Source organism: Borostomias antarcticus (assembly GCF_949987555.1).
Source record: "Borostomias antarcticus genome assembly, chromosome: 23".
Classification (NCBI taxonomy): domain Eukaryota; kingdom Metazoa; phylum Chordata; class Actinopteri; order Stomiiformes; family Stomiidae; genus Borostomias; species Borostomias antarcticus.
Genome location: NC_140256.1, coordinates 19,461,653 through 19,480,586, shown reverse-complemented (window position 1 = coordinate 19,480,586; position 18,934 = coordinate 19,461,653). Strand labels below are relative to the sequence as shown.

At 51.4% G+C, this 18,934-nt stretch overlaps 1 protein-coding gene across 1 annotated transcript; it reads left to right on the top strand.

Annotated features, from left to right (window-relative positions):
* Positions 1-3,730: 3,730 nt before the first annotated feature.
* On the top strand, positions 3,731-17,170 carry rnf180a (ring finger protein 180a; the record flags this gene model as incomplete). Its single annotated transcript, XM_084456896.1, has 6 exons — positions 3,731-3,832; positions 5,408-5,774; positions 5,953-6,062; positions 10,867-11,098; positions 16,409-16,534; positions 16,968-17,170. 6 exons carry the CDS (start codon positions 3,731-3,733, stop codon positions 17,168-17,170), a joined length of 1,140 nt encoding a protein of 379 aa, XP_084313022.1.
* Between the last annotated feature and the right edge of the window lie 1,764 nt (positions 17,171-18,934).

Genomic DNA, 18,934 nt, shown 5'->3' with positions numbered 1-18,934 from the left:
TTCAGGGGGATGGAAGTAGGGGCCGGGGGAAGTCTAGGGGGATGGTAGTAGGGGCCGGGGGAAGTCTCAGGTTCAGGGGGATGGAAGTAGGGGCCGGGGGAGTCTCAGATTCAGGGGGGTGGAAGTAGGGGCCGGGGGGGAAGTCTAGGGGGATGGTAGTAGGGGCCGGGGGGAAGTCTAAGGGGACGGAAGTAGGGGCCGGGGGAGTCTCAGATTCAGGGGGATGGTAGTAGGGGCCGGGGGAGTCTCAGATTCAGGGGGGTGGAAGTAGGGGCCGGGGGAAGTCTCAGATTCAGGGGGATTTACATTACATTACATTACATTACATTACAGTCATTTAGCAGACGCCTTTATCCAAAGCGACTAACAATAATTGCATTTAACGTAGGAAGAGCCAATGTACTACTACTTGCCAGAACTCACAAGTGCATCTTCTTTCTAAAACAAACAAGTGACTAAGAGCATAATCTAGTGCTGAAGGCAAAGTGCAAGAATCACAATCTAAAGTACAGTGCAATATAATATAATAAGTGCTTAGGTGGGAGGATTGTTGTAGTACTTCTTGAAGAGATGAGTTTTGAGCCTGCGACGAAAGATGGGCAGCGACTCTGCTGTCCTGACATCAGTGGGCAGCTCATTCCACCACTGCGGGGCCAGGACAGAGAAGAGCCGTGACCGTGTCGATCGACCGCAGGAGCCTCGGAGTGACGGGGCAACCAGTCGCCCTGAGGTAGCAGAGCGTAGTGGTCGGGAGGGGATGTAGGGTTTGACCATGGCCTGGAGGTAGGAGGGGGCTGTTCCTTTCATTGCCCTGTAGGTTAGCGCCAGAGTTTTAAACTGGATGCGAGCCGCTACAGGGAGCCAGTGTAGGGAACGGAGGAGGGAAGTTGTGTGGGAGAATTTGGGGTGGTTGAACACCAGGCGAGCAGCAGCTTTCTGGACAAGTTCCAGAGGTTTAATGGCTGACGCCGGTGCCCCCGCGAGGAGGGAGTTGCAGTAGTCCAGGCGGGAGATGACCAGGGCCTGGATGAGTACCTGCGCCGTTTCATTAGTGAGGAAAGGGCGAATCCTCCTGATGTTGTAGAGCATGAATCTGCAGGAACGTGTGACGGATGTGACATGTGAGGAAAATGACAGTTGGTCATCCAGGGTCACACCCAGATTCCTCGCAGTCCGAGTCGGGGTCACCACTGTGTCTTCAATGGTGATGGCCAGGTCCCGGTGCGGACAGCCCTTCCCCGGGAGGAAGAGCAGCTCAGTCTTGTCCAGATTGAGCTTGAGGTGATGTGTCGTCATCCACTCCGAAATGTCAGCCAAGCACCCAGCTATGCGTGTCTCCACTTCTGTATCAGAAGGGGGAAATGACAGAACCAGTTGGGTGTCATCGGCATAGCAGTGATAGGAGAAGCCATGCGAGCGAATGACAGAGCCCAGAGATGTAGTGTAGAGGGAAAACAGGAGAGGACCCAGGACAGACCCTTGTGGAACCCCCGTAGTCAGACTACGCGGTTCCGACGTCGACCCTCTCCATGTCACCTGGTAGGAGCGGCCCGTCAGGTAGGATGCAAACAGGGAGTGTGCAGAGCCATCGATGCCTTTCTCCTCGAGGGTGGAGAGGAGGATCTGGTGGTCTACCGTATCAAATGCTGCTGACAGGTCTAGGAGTATCAGGACAGAGGAGAGAGAGTTCGCTCTAGCGGCATGGAGTGACTCTGTTACTGCAAGGAGGGCGGTCTCTGTCGAGTGGCCAGCCTTGAACCCGGATTGGTGGGGATCTAGGAGGTCGTTCTGGTGGAGGTACGAAGACAGTTGGTTAAAGATAGCACGTTCAAGTGTTTTGGATAGAAAGGATAGAAGGGAAACCGGTCTGTAGTTTTTGACATCAGAGGGGTCGAGAGATGGTTTCTTTAGGAGGGGGGTGACTCTGGCAGTCTTGAAAGCAGAGGGAAAACATCCTGAAACAAGAGATGCATTGATGAGGTGGGTTAGGAAGGGAAGGAGTTCGGGTGCAACAGACTGAAGGAGAGTCGAGGGAACAGGGTCTAGGGAGCACGTGGTGGGGCGGTTAGATGTTACAAGGTTGAGGGCCTCGTTGGGGGAGAGGGGAGAAAAGTGGGATAAGGTGGGGCGTGGAGAGGAGGGGGGGAGCCGGGAGTGGAGAGAGGGTGGGGATGGGGGGGTGAGTTTCGTGCATGGAGCGTTGACCGGGGGAGGGGGGAAAGAGGATCTGATATCGTTAACTTTCTTGTCAAAGAAGTTGGCGAAATCATCAGGGAGAAGGGAGGAGTTGGGAGTAGGAGGTGGGGGCTGGAGTAGTGAAGAGAAGGTTTCAAAGAGTTTTTTAGGATTGGAAGCAGGGGTTAGGATTTTAGAGCGGAAGAAAGCAGCTTTAGCAGCAGACAGAGAGGAGGAGAATGTGGAAAGAAGAGATTGGAAATTAAGAAGGTCCTCTGGGAGCTTGCCTTTCCTCCATTTGCACTCAGCTATTCTCAGGCTCCGTCTATCAGTACGCACTGAGTCCGACAGCCATGGGGCAGGTGGAGTTGGGCGTGCAGGCCTGGAAGTGAGGGGACAGAGATTGTCCAGAGAAGAGGAAAGAGTAGAGAGGAGAAGATCAGTGGCAGTATCAGAGGGTAGGAGAGAGAAGGATTCAGGGGCGGGGAGGGCGGAGGTGACAGTAGAGGAAAGGTCAGTAGGGGAGAGCGAGCGGAGATGGCTACGGGCGGTAACCATGTGGGTAGGAGGAGGAGTTACAGGGGAAGAGGGGATGGAGAGGGAGTAGGACATGAAATAGTGGTCAGAGAGATGGAGGGGTGTGACAGAGAGGTTAGGGGTGGAACAGTGTCTAGTGAAGATGAGATCCAGCTGGTTGCCGGCTTTGTGAGTAGGAGGAGAAGAAGAGAGGTGAAGATCGAAGGAGGAGAGGAAGGAGAGGAAAGGTTCCAATTTCTCACTCTGGATGTTGAAGTCCCCGAGAAGGATGAGTGCGGACCCATCATCTGGGAAGTGCGAAACTAGTGTATCGAGCTCCTCTAGGAATTCACCAAGATGATGACCAAGAATTCACCAAGGATGGAAGTAGGGGCCGGGGGAAGTCTCAGGTTCAGGGGGATGGAAGTAGGGGCCGGGGGGAAGTCTCAGGTTCAGGGGGATGGAAGTAGGGGCCGGGGGGAAGTCTCAGATTCAGGGGGATGTAAGTAGGGGCCGGGGGAAGTCTCAGGTTCAGGGGGATGGAAGTAGGGGCCGGGGGAAGTCTCAGGTTCAGGGGGATGGAAGTAGGGGCCGGGGGGAAGTCTCAGATTCAGGGGGATGGAAGTAGGGGCCGGGGGGAAGTCTCAGATTCAGGGGGATGGAAGTAGGGGCCGGGGGAAGTCTCAGGTTCAGGGGGATGGAAGTAGGGGCCGGGGGGAAGTCTCAGATTCAGGGGGATGGAAGTAGGGGCCGGGGGGAAGTCTCAGGTTCAGGGGGATGGAAGTAGGGGCCGGGGGGAAGTCTCAGATTCAGGGGGATGGAAGTAGGGGCCGGGGGAAGTCTCAGATTCAGGGGGATGGAAGTAGGGGCCGGGGGGAAGTCTCAGGTTCAGGGGGATGGTAGTAGGGGCCGGGGGAAGTCTAGGGGGATGGTAGTAGGGGCCGGGGGAAGTCTCAGGTTCAGGGGGATGGAAGTAGAGGCCGGGGGAAGTGTCAGATTCAGGGGGATGGTAGTAGAGGCCGGGGGGAAGTCTAAGGGGATGGTAGTAGAGGCCGGGGGGAAGTCTAAGGGGATGGAAGTAGAGGCCGGGGGGAAGTCTAAGGGGATGGAAGTAGAGGCCGGGGGGAAGTCTAAGGGGATGGTAGTAGGGGCCGGGGGAAGTCTAAGGGGATGGAAGTAGAGGCCGGGGGGAAGTCTAGGGGGATGGTAGTAGAGGCCGGGGGAAGTCTAGGGGGATGGTAGTAGGGGCCGGGGAAGTCTCAGATTCAGGGGGATGGTAGTAGGGGCCGGGGGAGTCTCAGCCATACATGGAGCTGATTTGGATGAAATGCTTTTCTAGATCTCAGACATGAAATAAAACTAAAGAATGCAGAATAAAAAACAGAAAAAAAGAAAAATAAGAATTTGATGATATTGATAAAGATGGAGATATTGACCTTTTCTTTCAAATTTCTATAAAATTTACGGTAATGTGTTCTTCAATACATTTTAATAAGAAATGTTTACGACTAGATGTTGTTTACATGTAAAAAGATCAAAGTATTTAGCCAAGTCCAATTCGATTTTTAGAGCAAAATTAATCCTGAACTTCCAACCCTCTTAAAGGTCTATCAATTTAGAAACTCTTAGTAATTGAAAAAAATAATCCAAATATTTTAAATAAATATATATTATTTTTTACATTAGGCTATAGCATAAAACAATCAAATTTTATACTGCATTTACCTACCTATTTCTGCTTGGTTGGCACTTCATTGCCCCCCCCCTCACACACACACACACACACACACACACACACACACACACACACACACACACACACACACAGCCCTGCTGATCAACCAGAACATAAAAGAGCTGACAGCATGTTATCTGAAAAGGTAGCTCTGGTTATTTCGCCTTACTCGTGTGTTCAGTGTGTGCATTGTTCCTCTAGGCCCCTCAGGACAATGGCCGCCTCTGAACCTGCAGGGGAGGGGCTCTCGCCAGGGGGGCTTTAGCTTTGTCAACAGTGCAGAATGTCCCAGGGGCCCCCGCAGGCCGGCAGGGCAGGGGGCGCTGCACACACCACCGTCTGGGGACGTCCCTCAGAGAGCTGCAGCCCTCGGGCACCCAGGACCAGCAGAGGGACCAGCGAGACCAGGAGGACCAGAGGGAGACAAGCAGAGGAGGAGAGGAGACTGGAGAGAGAGGGGGGGGCTGGAGGGAGAAGAAGAGGAGGAGAGGAGACTGGAGAGAGAGGGGGGGGCTGGAGGGAGAAGCAGAGGAGGAGAGGAGACTGGAGAGAGAGGGGGGGGCTGGAGGGAGAAGCAGAGGAGGAGAGGAGACTGTGGAAGCAGGCCAGGCTTGGCGGGCGTGGCTCTGATGTCTCCCTGAGGGGGTGTGGGTGCTGGGTCATGTGCTCGCGCGTGGGAGCCTCTGGTCTGTATGGTTCTGGTGGGGCTCATGGTGGGGCTGGAGCTGGAACAGGGGAGGACAGTGACAGTGAGCTGGGAGTGACCACTAGGGCCCCCCTGAGGTCTCAGTTAGGGGACACGGAGAGAGGCGCTACAGGGGGCGAGGGTGGCTCAGCTGGGCTACGAGCCGCGCTGCCTGGGAGGAAGGCTCAGAGTCTGGACCACAGAGAGAGAGGGGGAGAGAGAGCTGGAGACCGGGAGAGGGACAGAGAGAGAGAGAGCGCGGGTGGGACAGGTTCAACCGGACGGGACAGAGACAGGGACAGGGACAGGGACGGTCAGGGAAGCAGCCAGAGGGACCCGGTCAGAGACGGAGACAGAGTGGGGCCTCAGGCCAGAGAGGGGAGGAGGAGCAGGAGGAGGAGCCTCAGCAGCTCCCACCCCCTCCGGACCGTCACGGTGGAGGATTCAGAGCCCGCGGAGAGACCACCAAGAGAGACCCCCTCGCCCGCGACGCCCTCCACCAGCCACGCCCGGCCCTCCGCCGCCCTCCGCCCCTGCTCCCCTCCAACCGCCTCCGTGTCCGCCCGCCCCGCCCTCAGAACCAGGACTGCCGCCGCACCACGGGGCCACGGGTCTCACGCGTGCAGGGAGACAGGTGCATTGTGGGCGGAGCCCGGGACGGAGGTGGGCCGGCCCTCGCCGAGCCAGAGGACCTGGCCACGCCTCCCATCTCGCAGCAGCTCGGAGCTGGGAGAGGAGGAGGAGGAGGAGGGCGGGGCGGAGGAGGGAGAGGAGGAGGAGGAGGGAGAGGAGGAAGGGGAGGAGGCGGGGCCCAGCGGCGTTCCCTCGACCCCTGCTCCAGCAGCAGAGAGGAGGACGAGCAAAAGAGAGAGAAACAGGCTGAAGAGTCTGAGGAAGAGGCAGAGGAGGAGAGAGAGATGGAGACAGAACCAACGGCAGGAGCACAAACAGGTGAGACACACAGCACAACATCCAGAGCGCTACGCAGAACCATGAAGGCTTGTTGGGTTTTCCCAGTAGGAGAACTCCAGGTAGGAGAACTCTATTTCCTGTTTCGGTTGCAGGTAGGTTGCAAGTAGGTTGCAGGTAGGTTGCAGGTAGGTTGCAGGTAGGTTGCAGGTAGGTTGCAGGTAGGTTGCAGGTAGGTTGCAGGTAGGTTGCAGGTAGGTTGCAGGTAGGTTGCAGGTAGGACCCTTTCATTAAACAAGGCTCCTAGCTACAGCCTATTTAGCAATATAAGGTTCAACCAAGAACCAAAAAGAGAGTTTCTCCCACAAGGACAAGCAAAGAGAGGCTCTCCCACAAGGACAAGCAAAGAGAGGCTCTCCCACAAGGACAAGCAAAGAGAGGCTCTCCCACAAGGACAAGCAAAGAGAGGCTCTCCCACAAGGACAAGCAAAGAGAGGCTCTCCCACAAGGACAAGCAAATAACACGTTTTTCCCCCTAAGCTAATATAATGGAATATAATCTAGTTGATTATCCCAGTTATGATGATTCCTCCGGTCAGCCCTGGCTCAGGTTACTGGTCAGCCCTGGCTCAGGTGACTGGTCAGCCCTGGCTCAGGGTACTGGTCAGCCCTGGCTCAGGGTACTGGTCAGCCCTGGCTCAGGGTACTGGTCAGCCCTGGCTCAGGTGACTGGTCAGCCCTGGCTCAGGTGACTGGTCAGCCCTGGCTCAGGTGACTGGTCAGCCCTGGCTCAGGTGACTGGTCAGCCCTGGCTCAGGGTACTGGTCATGTCAGAAGTCAACGGTGTGTTTCTGCTGCTGGGTGCTGCTGATCTGGGTGCTGCTGATCTGGGTGCTGCTGATCTGGGTGCTGCTGATCTGGGTGCTGCTGATCTGGGTGCTGCTGATCTGGGTGCTGCTGATCTGGGTGCTGCTGATCTGGGTGCTGCTGATCTGGGTGCTGCTGATCTGGGTTCTGCTGATCCAGGCCATCATGATGCTACATAAGACGTTTGGTCACATGGTGTGAGTTCATTAGGACTCTCACCAGCCTTTCCATGGTGTGTAAGTGTGCACGTGTTTGTGTGAGTGAGTGTGTGTGCATGTGTCTGTGTGCATGTGTGAGTGTGTGTGTGCGCACGTGTGTGTGTGTGTGTGTGTGTGTGTGTGTGTGTGCATGTGTGAGTGTGTGTGTGCGCACGTGTGTGTGTGTGTGTGTGTGTGTGTGTGTGCATGCACGTGTGAGCCCTCCACAGGTAAATAAGCAGACAGCTCCTCTCAAATGCCATTGTCTTTGCAGTTAAAGTGGGGCTACATCTGAATTGTCTGCATGATGAGGTTTGGTCAGAGAGCTCTTCACACACGCCCAAACAAAAGGACCCAGTCCATGTTCATTGGCCACTGCAAAGCCCAGTCCCGTTGGTGGGCTGGCCTGGTTCTGACCACAGAATAGGAGGCTTTGAGAGGGAACTGCTTCTCCTCTTCTCTCCCATGCTAGGATTCAGACCGGCCATTGTTTTGGCCAGATATCTTTCTTTGTATGCACATGGGGATTAGCCAGCAGGGCAGCGGCCCAATATACCCCCGTATCTGTGCTGTCCCAGGGTGATATGAGGACGTATCTGTCCTTCCCAGGGTGATATGAGGACGTATCTGTCCTTCCCAGGGTGATATGAGGACGTATCTGTCCTTCCCAGGGTGATATGAGGACGTATCTGTCCTGTCCCAGGGTGATATGAGGACGTATCTGTCCTTCCCAGGGTGATATGAGGACGTATCTGTCCTTCCCAGGGTGATATGAGACCCGTCCTGTCCCAGGGTGATATGAGGACGCATCACACCCAGATGGTGTTTGAGAGCAGAGAGTATTTTCTTGGTGCATGTGTGCTGCTTCAGAGAGGAGACATTGTTTGTGCAGTTGGTAAATGCATCATCAGGCACTGTTTGTCAAAATATGAACTATACTGTATAAATGAATGCTTGTGTTAATGTTCAGGACAGACCGGTTCAGTGCTAATGAGGGGGAAGTGTTCAGCGCAGCTGCTCTTTCATAGGTCAAAGGTCGGCAGAGCTGTTATTTCATGTGGTTCCAGGGGGGTTGTTTCCATTTGTAAGCAGGAGACACTGTACTACTGTAGGTCTGGGATGGCTAGGTAATAAATACCATTCAAATTATATGTGTTTAGAATAGTTAACTGTTATGTGGTTGATAATATATTTTTAGAGCAAAGCCTTTTGTATATGTGTGGCTTTAGTCTGTTCAGACCGAGGCAGTTTCTAGTGAGACTGTGCTTTGCGATGTGTGTGTGTGTGTGTGGGGGGGTGTTCTGTCCTCCGCGTTGATGACACACGTTGGGATGCGGTGGCGCTGTGCTGGTGGGTTCCCTGGAGCTCCCCCTGGGTGTGAGAGCGGTAATTACGCTGGAGGTCCCCAGGCTCTGGCCAGGCTGGCTGCATTCAGACACCAGACCCCTAGAGGACTGGAGCCCCAGTAACTGATCCACAATCAGTTTTTATGTCTTCTAGCCAACTGGTTGAATTCAGGTTACATGGGAATGCTGAACCTGGATTTGATGGGGACACGAGACGCCTGTAACTAGCTCAGCTACAATACGAGGTTTCTGGAGTACAAGGCTGATCGAGCTGGGGTGAAAATTAAAAGTTATTATGAAAAGTTAACAATACAGTTACCTCATACATCTAGCTATGGACATTAGAAGAGGGGGATGGAAGTATCTCCTTTAGCCCCTTCACAGGTATTCCATCACACCCATCAAACAGAACACGCAATGCAACGTCAGGGGAACAAAACCATCCATCCATCCATCCATCTTCATCCGCTTATCCGGGGTCGAGTCGCGGAGGCAGCAGCTCCAGCAGGGGGCCCCAGACATCCCTTTCCCTAACAGCATCAACCAGCTCTGCCTGGGGAATCTTTAGCCGCTCACAGGCCAGTGCGGAGATGTAGTCCCAACACCTAGTCCTGGGTCTATCCCGCGGCCTCCTCCCAGCCGGACACGCCTGGAACACCTCCCTAGGGAGGCGCCCAGAAGGTATCCTCACTAGATGCCCGAACCACCTCAACTGGCTCCTTTTGACGCAAAGGAGCAGCGGCTCTACTCCGAGTCTCTCCCGGATGACTGCACTTCTCACCCAATCTCTCAGGGAGACCCCAGCCACCCTCCAGAGAAAACTCATTTCGGCCACTTGTATCCGTGATCTCGTTCTTTCGGTCATGACCCATCCTTCATGACCATAGGTGAGGGTGGGGACGAAGATAGACCGGTAGATCGAGAGCTTTGGCTTTTGGCTCAGCTCTCTTTTCGTCACAACAGTGCGGTAAAGCGACTGCAGAACCGCACCAGCTGCTCCGATTCTCCGGCCAAACTCCCTCTCCATGGTTCCCTCACTCGTGAACAAGACCCCCAGATACTTGAACTCCTTCACTTGGGGTAAGGACTCATTTCCTACTCGGAGCGGACAGGCCACCGGTTTCCTGCTGAGAACCATGGCCTCAGATTTAGAAGTGCTGATTCTCATCCCAGCCGCTTCACACTCAGTTGCGAACCTATCCAGAGAGTGCTGGAGGTCGCAGGCAGATGATGCCATCAGGACCACATCATCTGCAAATAGCAGCGACGTGATCCCCAGCTCACCGAACTGCAAACCCACCTCCCCACGGCTACGCCTCGATATCCTGTCCATGAAAATCCCAAACAGGATTGGTGACAAAGCGCAGCCCTGGCGGAGGCCAACCCCCATGGGAAAGGAAGACGACTTACTGCCGAGGACCCGGACACAGCTCTCGCTCTGGATGTACAGGGATTGGATGGCCCTAAGTAGGGACCCCCTCACCCCATACTCCCGCATAACCCTCCACAAGACCTCTCGAGGGACCCGGTCGTAAGCCTTCTCCAAGTCCACAAAACACATGTAGACAGGTTGGGCAAACTCCCAAGCCCCCTCCAAGATCCTCGCGAGAGTTAAGAGCTGGTCGGTGGTTCCACGACCAGGACGAAATCCGGATTGTTCCTCTTCGATCCGAGGCTCGACTATCGGCCGGACCCTCCTTTCCAGCACCTTGGAGTAAACTTTCCCTGGGAGGTTGAGTAATGTGATGCCTCTATAATTGGCACACACCCTCTGGTCCCCTTTTTTGAATATTGGGACCACCACCCCAGTCTGCCACTCCTTTAGCACTGACCCAGATTTCCACGCAATGCTAAAGAGGCGTGTCAACCAAGACAGCCCCTCTACACCCAGCGCCTTCAGCATTTCTGGACGGATCTCATCAGTCCCTGGGGCTCTGCCACTGGAGTAGTTTGACTACCTCAGTGACCTCCTCCAAGGAAATTGACGACTCCCTATCATCTTCCGGCTCTGCCTCGATCGTAGAGGGTGGATTAGTCGGGTTCAGGAGTTCCTCAAAGTGCTCCTTCCAACGCTCAACAACCTCCTCATTTGAGGTCAGCAGGGAACAAAACACATTATAAAAATGGAATCTCCAGAGAACAGAGCAGAGGCGTTGGATGATATCCATGGGACGTTTTAGGAGGGTGTGTCTCATCTGGGATTGGCGGAGGCCAGAGGTCGGTGTTCATACTGTTCATACTGTTGACTGCTTCTCTTCCTTCCTTGGGGATTCCAGCTTTAATGCATAGCCACAAAATGACATTCAACAAGAGAAGAGGAAGAGAAGAGAGATCGTTCTGTTTTTAGCGTTGTTCACTCAGCGGTGTGTCTGAGTAGCATCAAAACATTGTTACTGTAGCCAATGATATTTGAAACTCTGTCTGCATCTCCTCCAGAGTTGTTCAGGGAACCCGTCCAGCAGTAGTGAGGAGGAGGACGTGGGCGCCGGGGAGCGCGAGGGCTGCGTCTGTGCTGTGTGCCTGGACGTCTACTTCAGCCCCTACATGTGCCACCCTTGCAGCCACATCTTCTGCGAGCCCTGTCTGAGGACCCTGGCCAAGAACAGCCCCACCAACACCCCCTGCCCCCTCTGCAGAACCATCATCACCCACGTCTTCTTCCAGAAAGGTGAGTTCTAGCAGGGCGGGGGGCGGGCTTTAAAGCCATGATGGACCAAAAAGTCCTGAATTGGCCATTTTCTTAAAATCGTCTATATGCTATGAAGGTTGTGATCCATACTCATGGTCATATAAGAGCAATCATCCCTTTTGAATCAGAAACAAAAAAGCAAATTAATTATTTCTAGGGAATAAGGTTGGGCCTCCTGCATATTAGCTCAAATGATATCACTAGCTTGAGCACTGGAGTCGTTTAGATTACTGTGATTGCATGACGCACAAGACTATTGGTGCTTTTACAGTGTCTGTATTGTTGATAATGGAGTTGTAGGCAGAGGTACCTGAAGTGGGGGGACCAGGGCTGGACTGGGACAAAAAATTGGCCCTGGCATTTTTGGCCCAGACCGGCCCACCACAATCGGCCGGACACCACCCACCAGTACGAAATCCTTGCGGCCCCTTTAAATATGCAATACCACCGTACTATTTCCCCAAACCACTACAAAGATGAGTAAGTTCCGTGGACAAGTGTACCAGTGCAAATGGACGAGTGTACTCACTCACTCTTGACTCCCTGGTGATCAGACGTGGCCGTGGAGTACACAATCTCCATACTCAAGGAACAGTTACAGTAGAAGTACAAGAAATTGTCAAAGAAAAAGCTCTGATAGAAGTCAAAGTATAATTTCAAATTATTTATTAAATTATTATTATTATTATTCAAATGTAAGTATAGAAATATATGTACAAAGTATACAAGTAACTCAAAATGTTGCCTGTGAACTCCACTGGGCTGAAAAGATCTCCTCCTCAAACAAGGCAACCTTTAAAAGAGTGAGAGGGAGAGACAAAGAGAGAAAGGTGAGAATGATAATTGATGGAGTTAAATGATCACAGTACTGGTCCAGTATCTTCAATTGAGAACAATGTAGAGAGATAGTTGCATGTATTTGATACTTACTTAGTAATAAAGGCTGCATGGCCCTCTGGATACCCTCAACAATAATGGCATCTCCTGAGAGAGAGAGAGAGAGATAGAGAGAGAGAGGGGGGAGAGAGGGAGAGAGAGGGAGAGATGAGACATGATCAATGATAAGTCATACATGATTAAATTACAGATTCAGATGATCAGAGTTGCATGAATTGTATACTTACTTACTGGAAAAAGGCTGCATGGACCTCTGAATACCCTCATCAACAATGGCATCCTGAGTGAGAAAGAGGGAGGAAGAGAGATGAGACACGATAAGTGAGATAAACTATAGATTCAGATAGTAACAATATCTTCTAGAAAATGTAAGCAGTTGCATAGATCTCACTACTTACATAAAAAAGGATGCCTGTGAAGTCCACTCCAGTTAAAAGCAAAGTGCTTCTTTTCAAACAAATGAGGGCAACTTTTGATAGAGGGAGAAAAGGGGAGACAGAGAGAAAGGTGAGACTGAGACATTATAATTGATTGAGTTGATCACAGTACTGGTAATTACATGATCATAATACCTTTATCTTTACTGGAAAAGGCTGCATGACCCTCTGGATACCCTCAACAATAATATCCTGACAGAGAGAGAGGGGGGGGGGGGGGTGAGAGAGAGATGAGACATGATCAATGATCATTTTTAAATTATAAATGATTAAATGACAGATTCTAGAAAATATAAAAACATAGTTGCATGTATTGTATACTTACTTAGTGGAAAAGGCTGAATGGCCCTCTGAATACCCTCATCAACAATGGACAATGAACCACACAAGTTAGGGCCGGGCATCCTTTGAGAGACAGGGGAGGGGGGGTAATAATGAGTCACATGATCACACTATCTTCAGTCTAAAAAGCTGCTACATTATTATGAATAATTTTATAATAATAACAACAATTTCATATCAACTTACTATAAGTTTCCTCAGTAGCTCACTCTTCTCTGACACTTTGTCAATGACAGTGTCTGTGTCCAAAGCAACAGTGGCCATCAACATGAAGGCTTCCAATTTGCTGGCAGACAGGCTGCTCCTCAGTCTGCTTTTGATATATTTCAGTGTTGAGAATGACTTTTTTAACCTAGCCCCTTAGTAACAGTCCTGAAAGGAGCTAGGCTTACCAGTCAACTGGCTGGTAAATTATCCATTACCAATAGGTTTTTAGCAGCCAGCCATTGGCTAGTAAATGGCTAGGGTTAATTTTGGACCATGGCCACACACAGCTCACGTTAGCCTGCTCCTCTTTTTCTTCGAAGATATAACGTTAAGTAGCCCAGCAGCAGCAACACTGCTAGGCTAGGCCAGAATAGATAACGTTAGTAATAATGCTAGTGCTAATTGCCAAGCTAACGTGCTAACGTTAGCACTACTAGTACTGACGTTATCTGGCTGGCCTAGACAAACAGTGTTAACGCTAGCTAGCTCAAACGAAGCTAGCTACGACCCGGTTTGCTTGGCAGGGAGGTGGGTAGCTAGATAATGCTAGCTAGCTGTACCTAGCTAATGCTAGCTGGCGCTAGCCAGCAGATAGCCGTCACCCATATTCATATTTAGCTATAGCTTTTTTAGCTTTCAGCTATATTTCCTTACCGTTTCAACTACACACTCCTCCTGCTCACTCTGTCCTTCCTCGGCCCTGTCATGTCTCTGTCCCTCCTCGGCCCTGTCATGTCTCTGTCCCTCCTCGGCCCTGTCATGTCTCTGTCCCTCCTCAGCCCTGTCATGTCTCTGTCCCTCCTCGGCCCTGTCATGTCTCTGTCCCTCCTCGGCCCTGTCATGTCTCTGTCCCTCCAGGGCCCTGTCATGTCTCTGTCCCTCCTCGGCCCTGTCATGTCTCTGTCCCTCCTCGGCCCTGTCATGTCTCTGTCCCTCCTCGGCCCTGTCATGTCTCTGTCCCTCCAGGGCCCTGTCATGTCTCTGTCCATCCTCGGCCCTGTCATGTCTCTGTCCTTCCTCAGCCCTGTCATGTCTCTGTCCCTCCTCGGCCCTGTCATGTCTCTGTCCCTCCTCGGCCCTGTCATGTCTCTGTCCCTCCTCGGCCCTGTCATGTCTCTGTCCCTCCTTGGCCCTGTCATGTCTCTGTCCCTCCTCGGCCCTGTCATGTCTCTGTCCCTCCTCGGCCCTGTCATGTCTCTGTCCCTCCTCGGCCCTGTCATGTCTCTGTCCCTCCTCGGCCCTGTCATGTCTCTGTCCCTCCTCGGCCCTGTCATGTCTCTGTCCCTCCTCAGCCCTGTCATGTCTCTGTCCCTCCAGGGCCCTGTCATGTCTCTGTCCCTCCAGGGCCCTGTCATGTCTCTGTCCCTCCTCGGCCCTGTCATGTCTCTGTCCCTCCTCGGCCCTGTCATGTCTCTGTCCCTCCTCGGCCCTGTCATGTCTCTGTCCCTCCTCGGCTTCCCTGTCCTGCTCTCGGCCACCATGGCCACCAGCCACCTCTCCTTCAAGTTCGTGTTCAACATGGTGTTCTGAGGCTGTAGACGTTGAAGCAGCCCCTGGCGCAAACATATCAGTAATTTTTGCACATGTTGCAGCATCCGCCTCAAGACTTTTAATCTTTTAAACTCGTAATTTCTCTGCGCCCCCCTTGCGCTTTGGTTTACTATACTTGTCCTTATCCATCGTTCTCCATCCACTCACTTTTGGCTCTCTAACGGCCCACGCAAATGACACCTGAAACTAACAGAGGGAGGGGTGGGGCCTACATATGATTGGGTCAGCCCAGTTTCAGTATAGAAAATGGACCAATGGGCCGCTGTCCCTGCTCTATGGGCCGTTCGTTAGCCCCCAAAGAAAAAAATAAAAAACATTTTTTTTAGATCGGCCCACAAGTAGGTCCGGCCCACCGGGCATTTGCCCGGTACGCCACATGGCCAGTCCAGCCCTGGGGGGGACTGTGAGAGGGCCCTGCTGTGAGAGGGCCCTGCTGTGAGAGGGCCCTGCTGTGAGAGGGCCCTGCTGTGAGAGGGCCCAGCTGTGAGAGGGCCCAGCTGTGAGAGGGCCCTGCTGTGAGAGGGCCCTGCTGTGAGAGGGCCCTGCTGTGAGAGGGCCCTGCTGTGAGAGGGCCCTGCTGTGAGAGGGCCCTGCTGTGAGAGGGCCCTGCTGTGAGAGGGCCCTGCTGTGAGAGGGCCCTGCTGTGAGAGGGCCCTGCTGTGGGGGGACTGTGGGAGGGCCCTGCTGTGGGGGGACTGTGGGAGGGCCCTGCTGTGAGAGGGCCCTGCTGTGAGAGGGCCCTGCTGTGAGAGGGCCCTGCTGTGAGAGGCCCTGCTGTGAGAGGCCCTGCTGTGAGAGGGCCCTGCTGTGAGAGGGCCCTGCTGTGAGAGGGCCCTGCTGTGGAGGGCCCTGCTGTGAGAGGGCCCTGCTGTGAGAGGGCCCTGCTGTGAGAGGGCCCTGCTGTGGAGGGCCCTGCTGTGAGAGGGCCCTGCTGTGAGAGGGCCCTGCTGTGAGAGGGCCCTGCTGTGGAGGGCCCTGCTGTGAGAGGGCCCTGCTGTGGAGGGCCCTGCTGTGAGAGGGACTGTGAGAGGGCCCTGCTGTGAGAGGGCCCTGCTGTGAGAGGGCCCTGCTGTGGGAGGGCCCTGCTGTGGAGGGCCCAGAGGGGGAGAGACTGAACAGAGGAGGCAGTTCCCTTCTGATACTATCACACACTTCCATGTCCATAGATAGATCGGACCGAGGACTTTTAAGGACAGGATTTGAGCTGTGTGGACAGGAGAGTCTTGAGGAAATCACTGACCTCAAGAAGTGGACATGCTCATGTCAACCCACCTACTTACAGTATATGTATGTGATTGTCAAGACCAGAGTAGAATACTACCACATTATCCGATGGAGTTGACAATAAATCTATGAATACATAATGAAGTTATATTAGCTGGTCTAGTTAATGCTGTGCAGGGGAGAGAGGGAAAAAAGCAAGAACAAGAGAGAGAGAAAAAAGAGAGAGTGAGAAAAGAGAGAGAGAGACGTTGCTGATGCCATAAAAAGGCAGTGCCGGTGCTTAAGAGGGCCTCATACACATCAAGGGTTCTTGGCAATGATTGGATGGCGGATTTTAGATGAAATTCTTCTGTTGGTTATCACAGCCAAGGTGACTCTGAGAACAGCAGAGAAGTTGTAGAGGAGGGAGGGAGCCTGACTATTGTAGCCTTAGCTACAACGTTTACCCAGTATTGTTCAAATTTCTTCACTTTTGGTCATGTAACATGCAGATTAATCTATCAATAAAGTTGATATAGTAATACATAGCTAGATAGTTATCTAATGTGAACAAAACCTTCCCAGGTCATTAGAGATAAACTCTAAGACTGTGACTAATGCAAATTCAATCATTCGTGTTTGTCTATTGCAGAGTTGAATCACACAGCCCGAACGTTCTTCCCAAAGGAATACCTTTCCCGGAAGCAGAATTTCCAGAAAGCCAGCTGTGCAAAATGGCCTCTGCCAAGTTGCAGGAAACTCTTCCGTATTTTTGGGGGTGAGTGTGTTGCACATTCCACTGGTTAGTCATCACATTTGGGGGCCCCTGTTCTAAAGAAGTCTTCATTACAGGTAGAACATTTTATTGGTGAAATTGTAGCTGGAACCTTTGCTGTATGAAATAATTATCTGGAACCAAAACATGTTTTTCAAGCAGAGTGAACATTGTGGTATCTCTTTTTGTAGGGTGTACATTCAAATCATCTGTCAGAAACTAGAGATGATATTCATATTTTTAGGGAGGTAGTACTCCGTGTTTGGAGCATCAGACTAGTGACCAAAAGGTCTGTGGCTCAAGACCAGACCGAAGGAGCCACTTGACCAAGCTACTCAACACTAGCTCAAAACATTGTAAGTCGCTTTGGATAAAAGTGTCTGCTGAATGACTAAATTGTAAATTATAACAAGAATATATGACATTTCTGTCCCAGGTTTCCAGAGGCCGGCTAGCCCTATGGCCAGGCGACAGTTCCCTCATGGAGGTTACCGTCTGGATGCCATGGACTTTGAGGAGGAGTCTCGGGGCTGGCGCTTCGACATGGACATGGTGATCATCTACATATACTCAGTGAACTGGGTCATCGGCTTCTTCCTCTTCTGCTTCCTCTGCTACTTCTTCTTCCCCACCTTCTGAGGATGGAGAGACGGGGTGAAAGGATGGAGAGACGGAGTGAAAGGATGGAGAGACGGGGTGAAAGGATGGATAGGTGGACAGGTGGATAGGTGGATAGCTGGTTAGAAAAGTGAATGAATGGCTGGACTGATGAAGAGATGGGTGGGCGGGTGGAGGTAGAGAGCTGGACTGATGAAGAGATGGGTGGGCGGGTGGAGGTAGAGAGCTGGACTGATGAAGAGATGGGTGGGCGGGTGGAGGTAGAGAGCTGGACTGATGAAGAGATGGGTGGGCGGGTGGAGGTAGAGAGCTGGACTGATGAAGAGATGGGTGGGCGGGTGGAGGTAGAGAGCTGGACTGATGAAGAGATGGGTGGGCGGGTGGAGGTAGAGAAACTGCAGTGTACCAGGTTGTTGATCATCAGTCTGTCAGTGAAATGGGGAAATGATTGATTCTCTGTGATGCACACACAGCATGTACTGAGGAACTGAGGAAGTTTGCAGGACTAACTCCTCTGTTGAACATACATGTATATTCAGTGAGACTATAATGTGTTTATTCCATAAACTCAGAGGACTGCCTGAATCCTGTTAGTAATACATTTTCCTCAAGTAATTCCAATTGTTTGTTTCAACAATGTCTATACAGTGTTTTGACTTAAAGGTCCCCTATTATTAAAAACTCACTTTTTCAGTGCTTGTGCACATACATGTGGGTCTCTGGTGGGCCTACTAACACACACACGGTGAAATAACAAGGCCCAGTCATTTTTTTGCAGACAGCCTAATTCAGAAGACAGATTCAACAAGCCATTCAGATTTGCCTCAGAATTATATCGCCCCCATCTGAAAAAAAGTAGAAAAACAACTAACCATTCCCAAACGTCCTGCTGCATTTGCATTATTTGAGCTTCTGGAGGCCTGGGCAGAGTGGAGGGGGGGAGCAGCAGCTCATTTGCATTTAAAGGTACAGACACAGAAACAGCCCGGGTCATTTATATAGCACCTTTAACAGACAGGGGTCACAAAGTGCTTCACAAATCATCAATAAATAAAAACAATGGAAAAAAGCACAAAAACATATGCTAGAATGCCTGACTGGTATTTTCAGAACCTGACTGGTATTATTTTCAGAACCTGACTGGTATTATTTTTAGAACCTGACTGGTATTTTCAGAACCTGACTGGTATTATTTTCAGAACCTGACTGGTATTTTCAGAACCTGTCTGGTATTATTTTCAGAACCTGACTGGTATTATTTTTAGAACCTGACTGGTATTATTTTTAGAACCTGACTGGTATTATTTTTAGAACCTGACTGGTATTATTTTCAGAACCTGACTGGTATTATTTTTAGAACCTGACTGGTATTATTTTCAGAACCTGACTGGTATTATTTTTAGAACCTGACTGGTATTATTTTCAGAACCTGACTGGTATTATTTTTAGAACCTGACTGGTATTATTTTCAGAACCTGACTGGTATTATTTTTAGAACCTGACTGGTATTATTTTCAGAACCTGACTGGTATTATTTTTAGAACCTGACTGGTATTATTTTTAGAACCTGACTGGTATTATTTTCAGAACCTGACTGGTATTATTTTCAGAACCTGACTGGTATTATTTTTAGAACCTGACTGGTATTATTTTCAGAACCTGACTGGTATTATTTTCAGAACCTGACTGGTATTATTTTCAGAACCTGTCTGGTATTATTTTCAGAACCTGTCTGGTATTCTTTTTAGAACCTGACTGGTATTATTTTCAGAACCTGACTGGTAT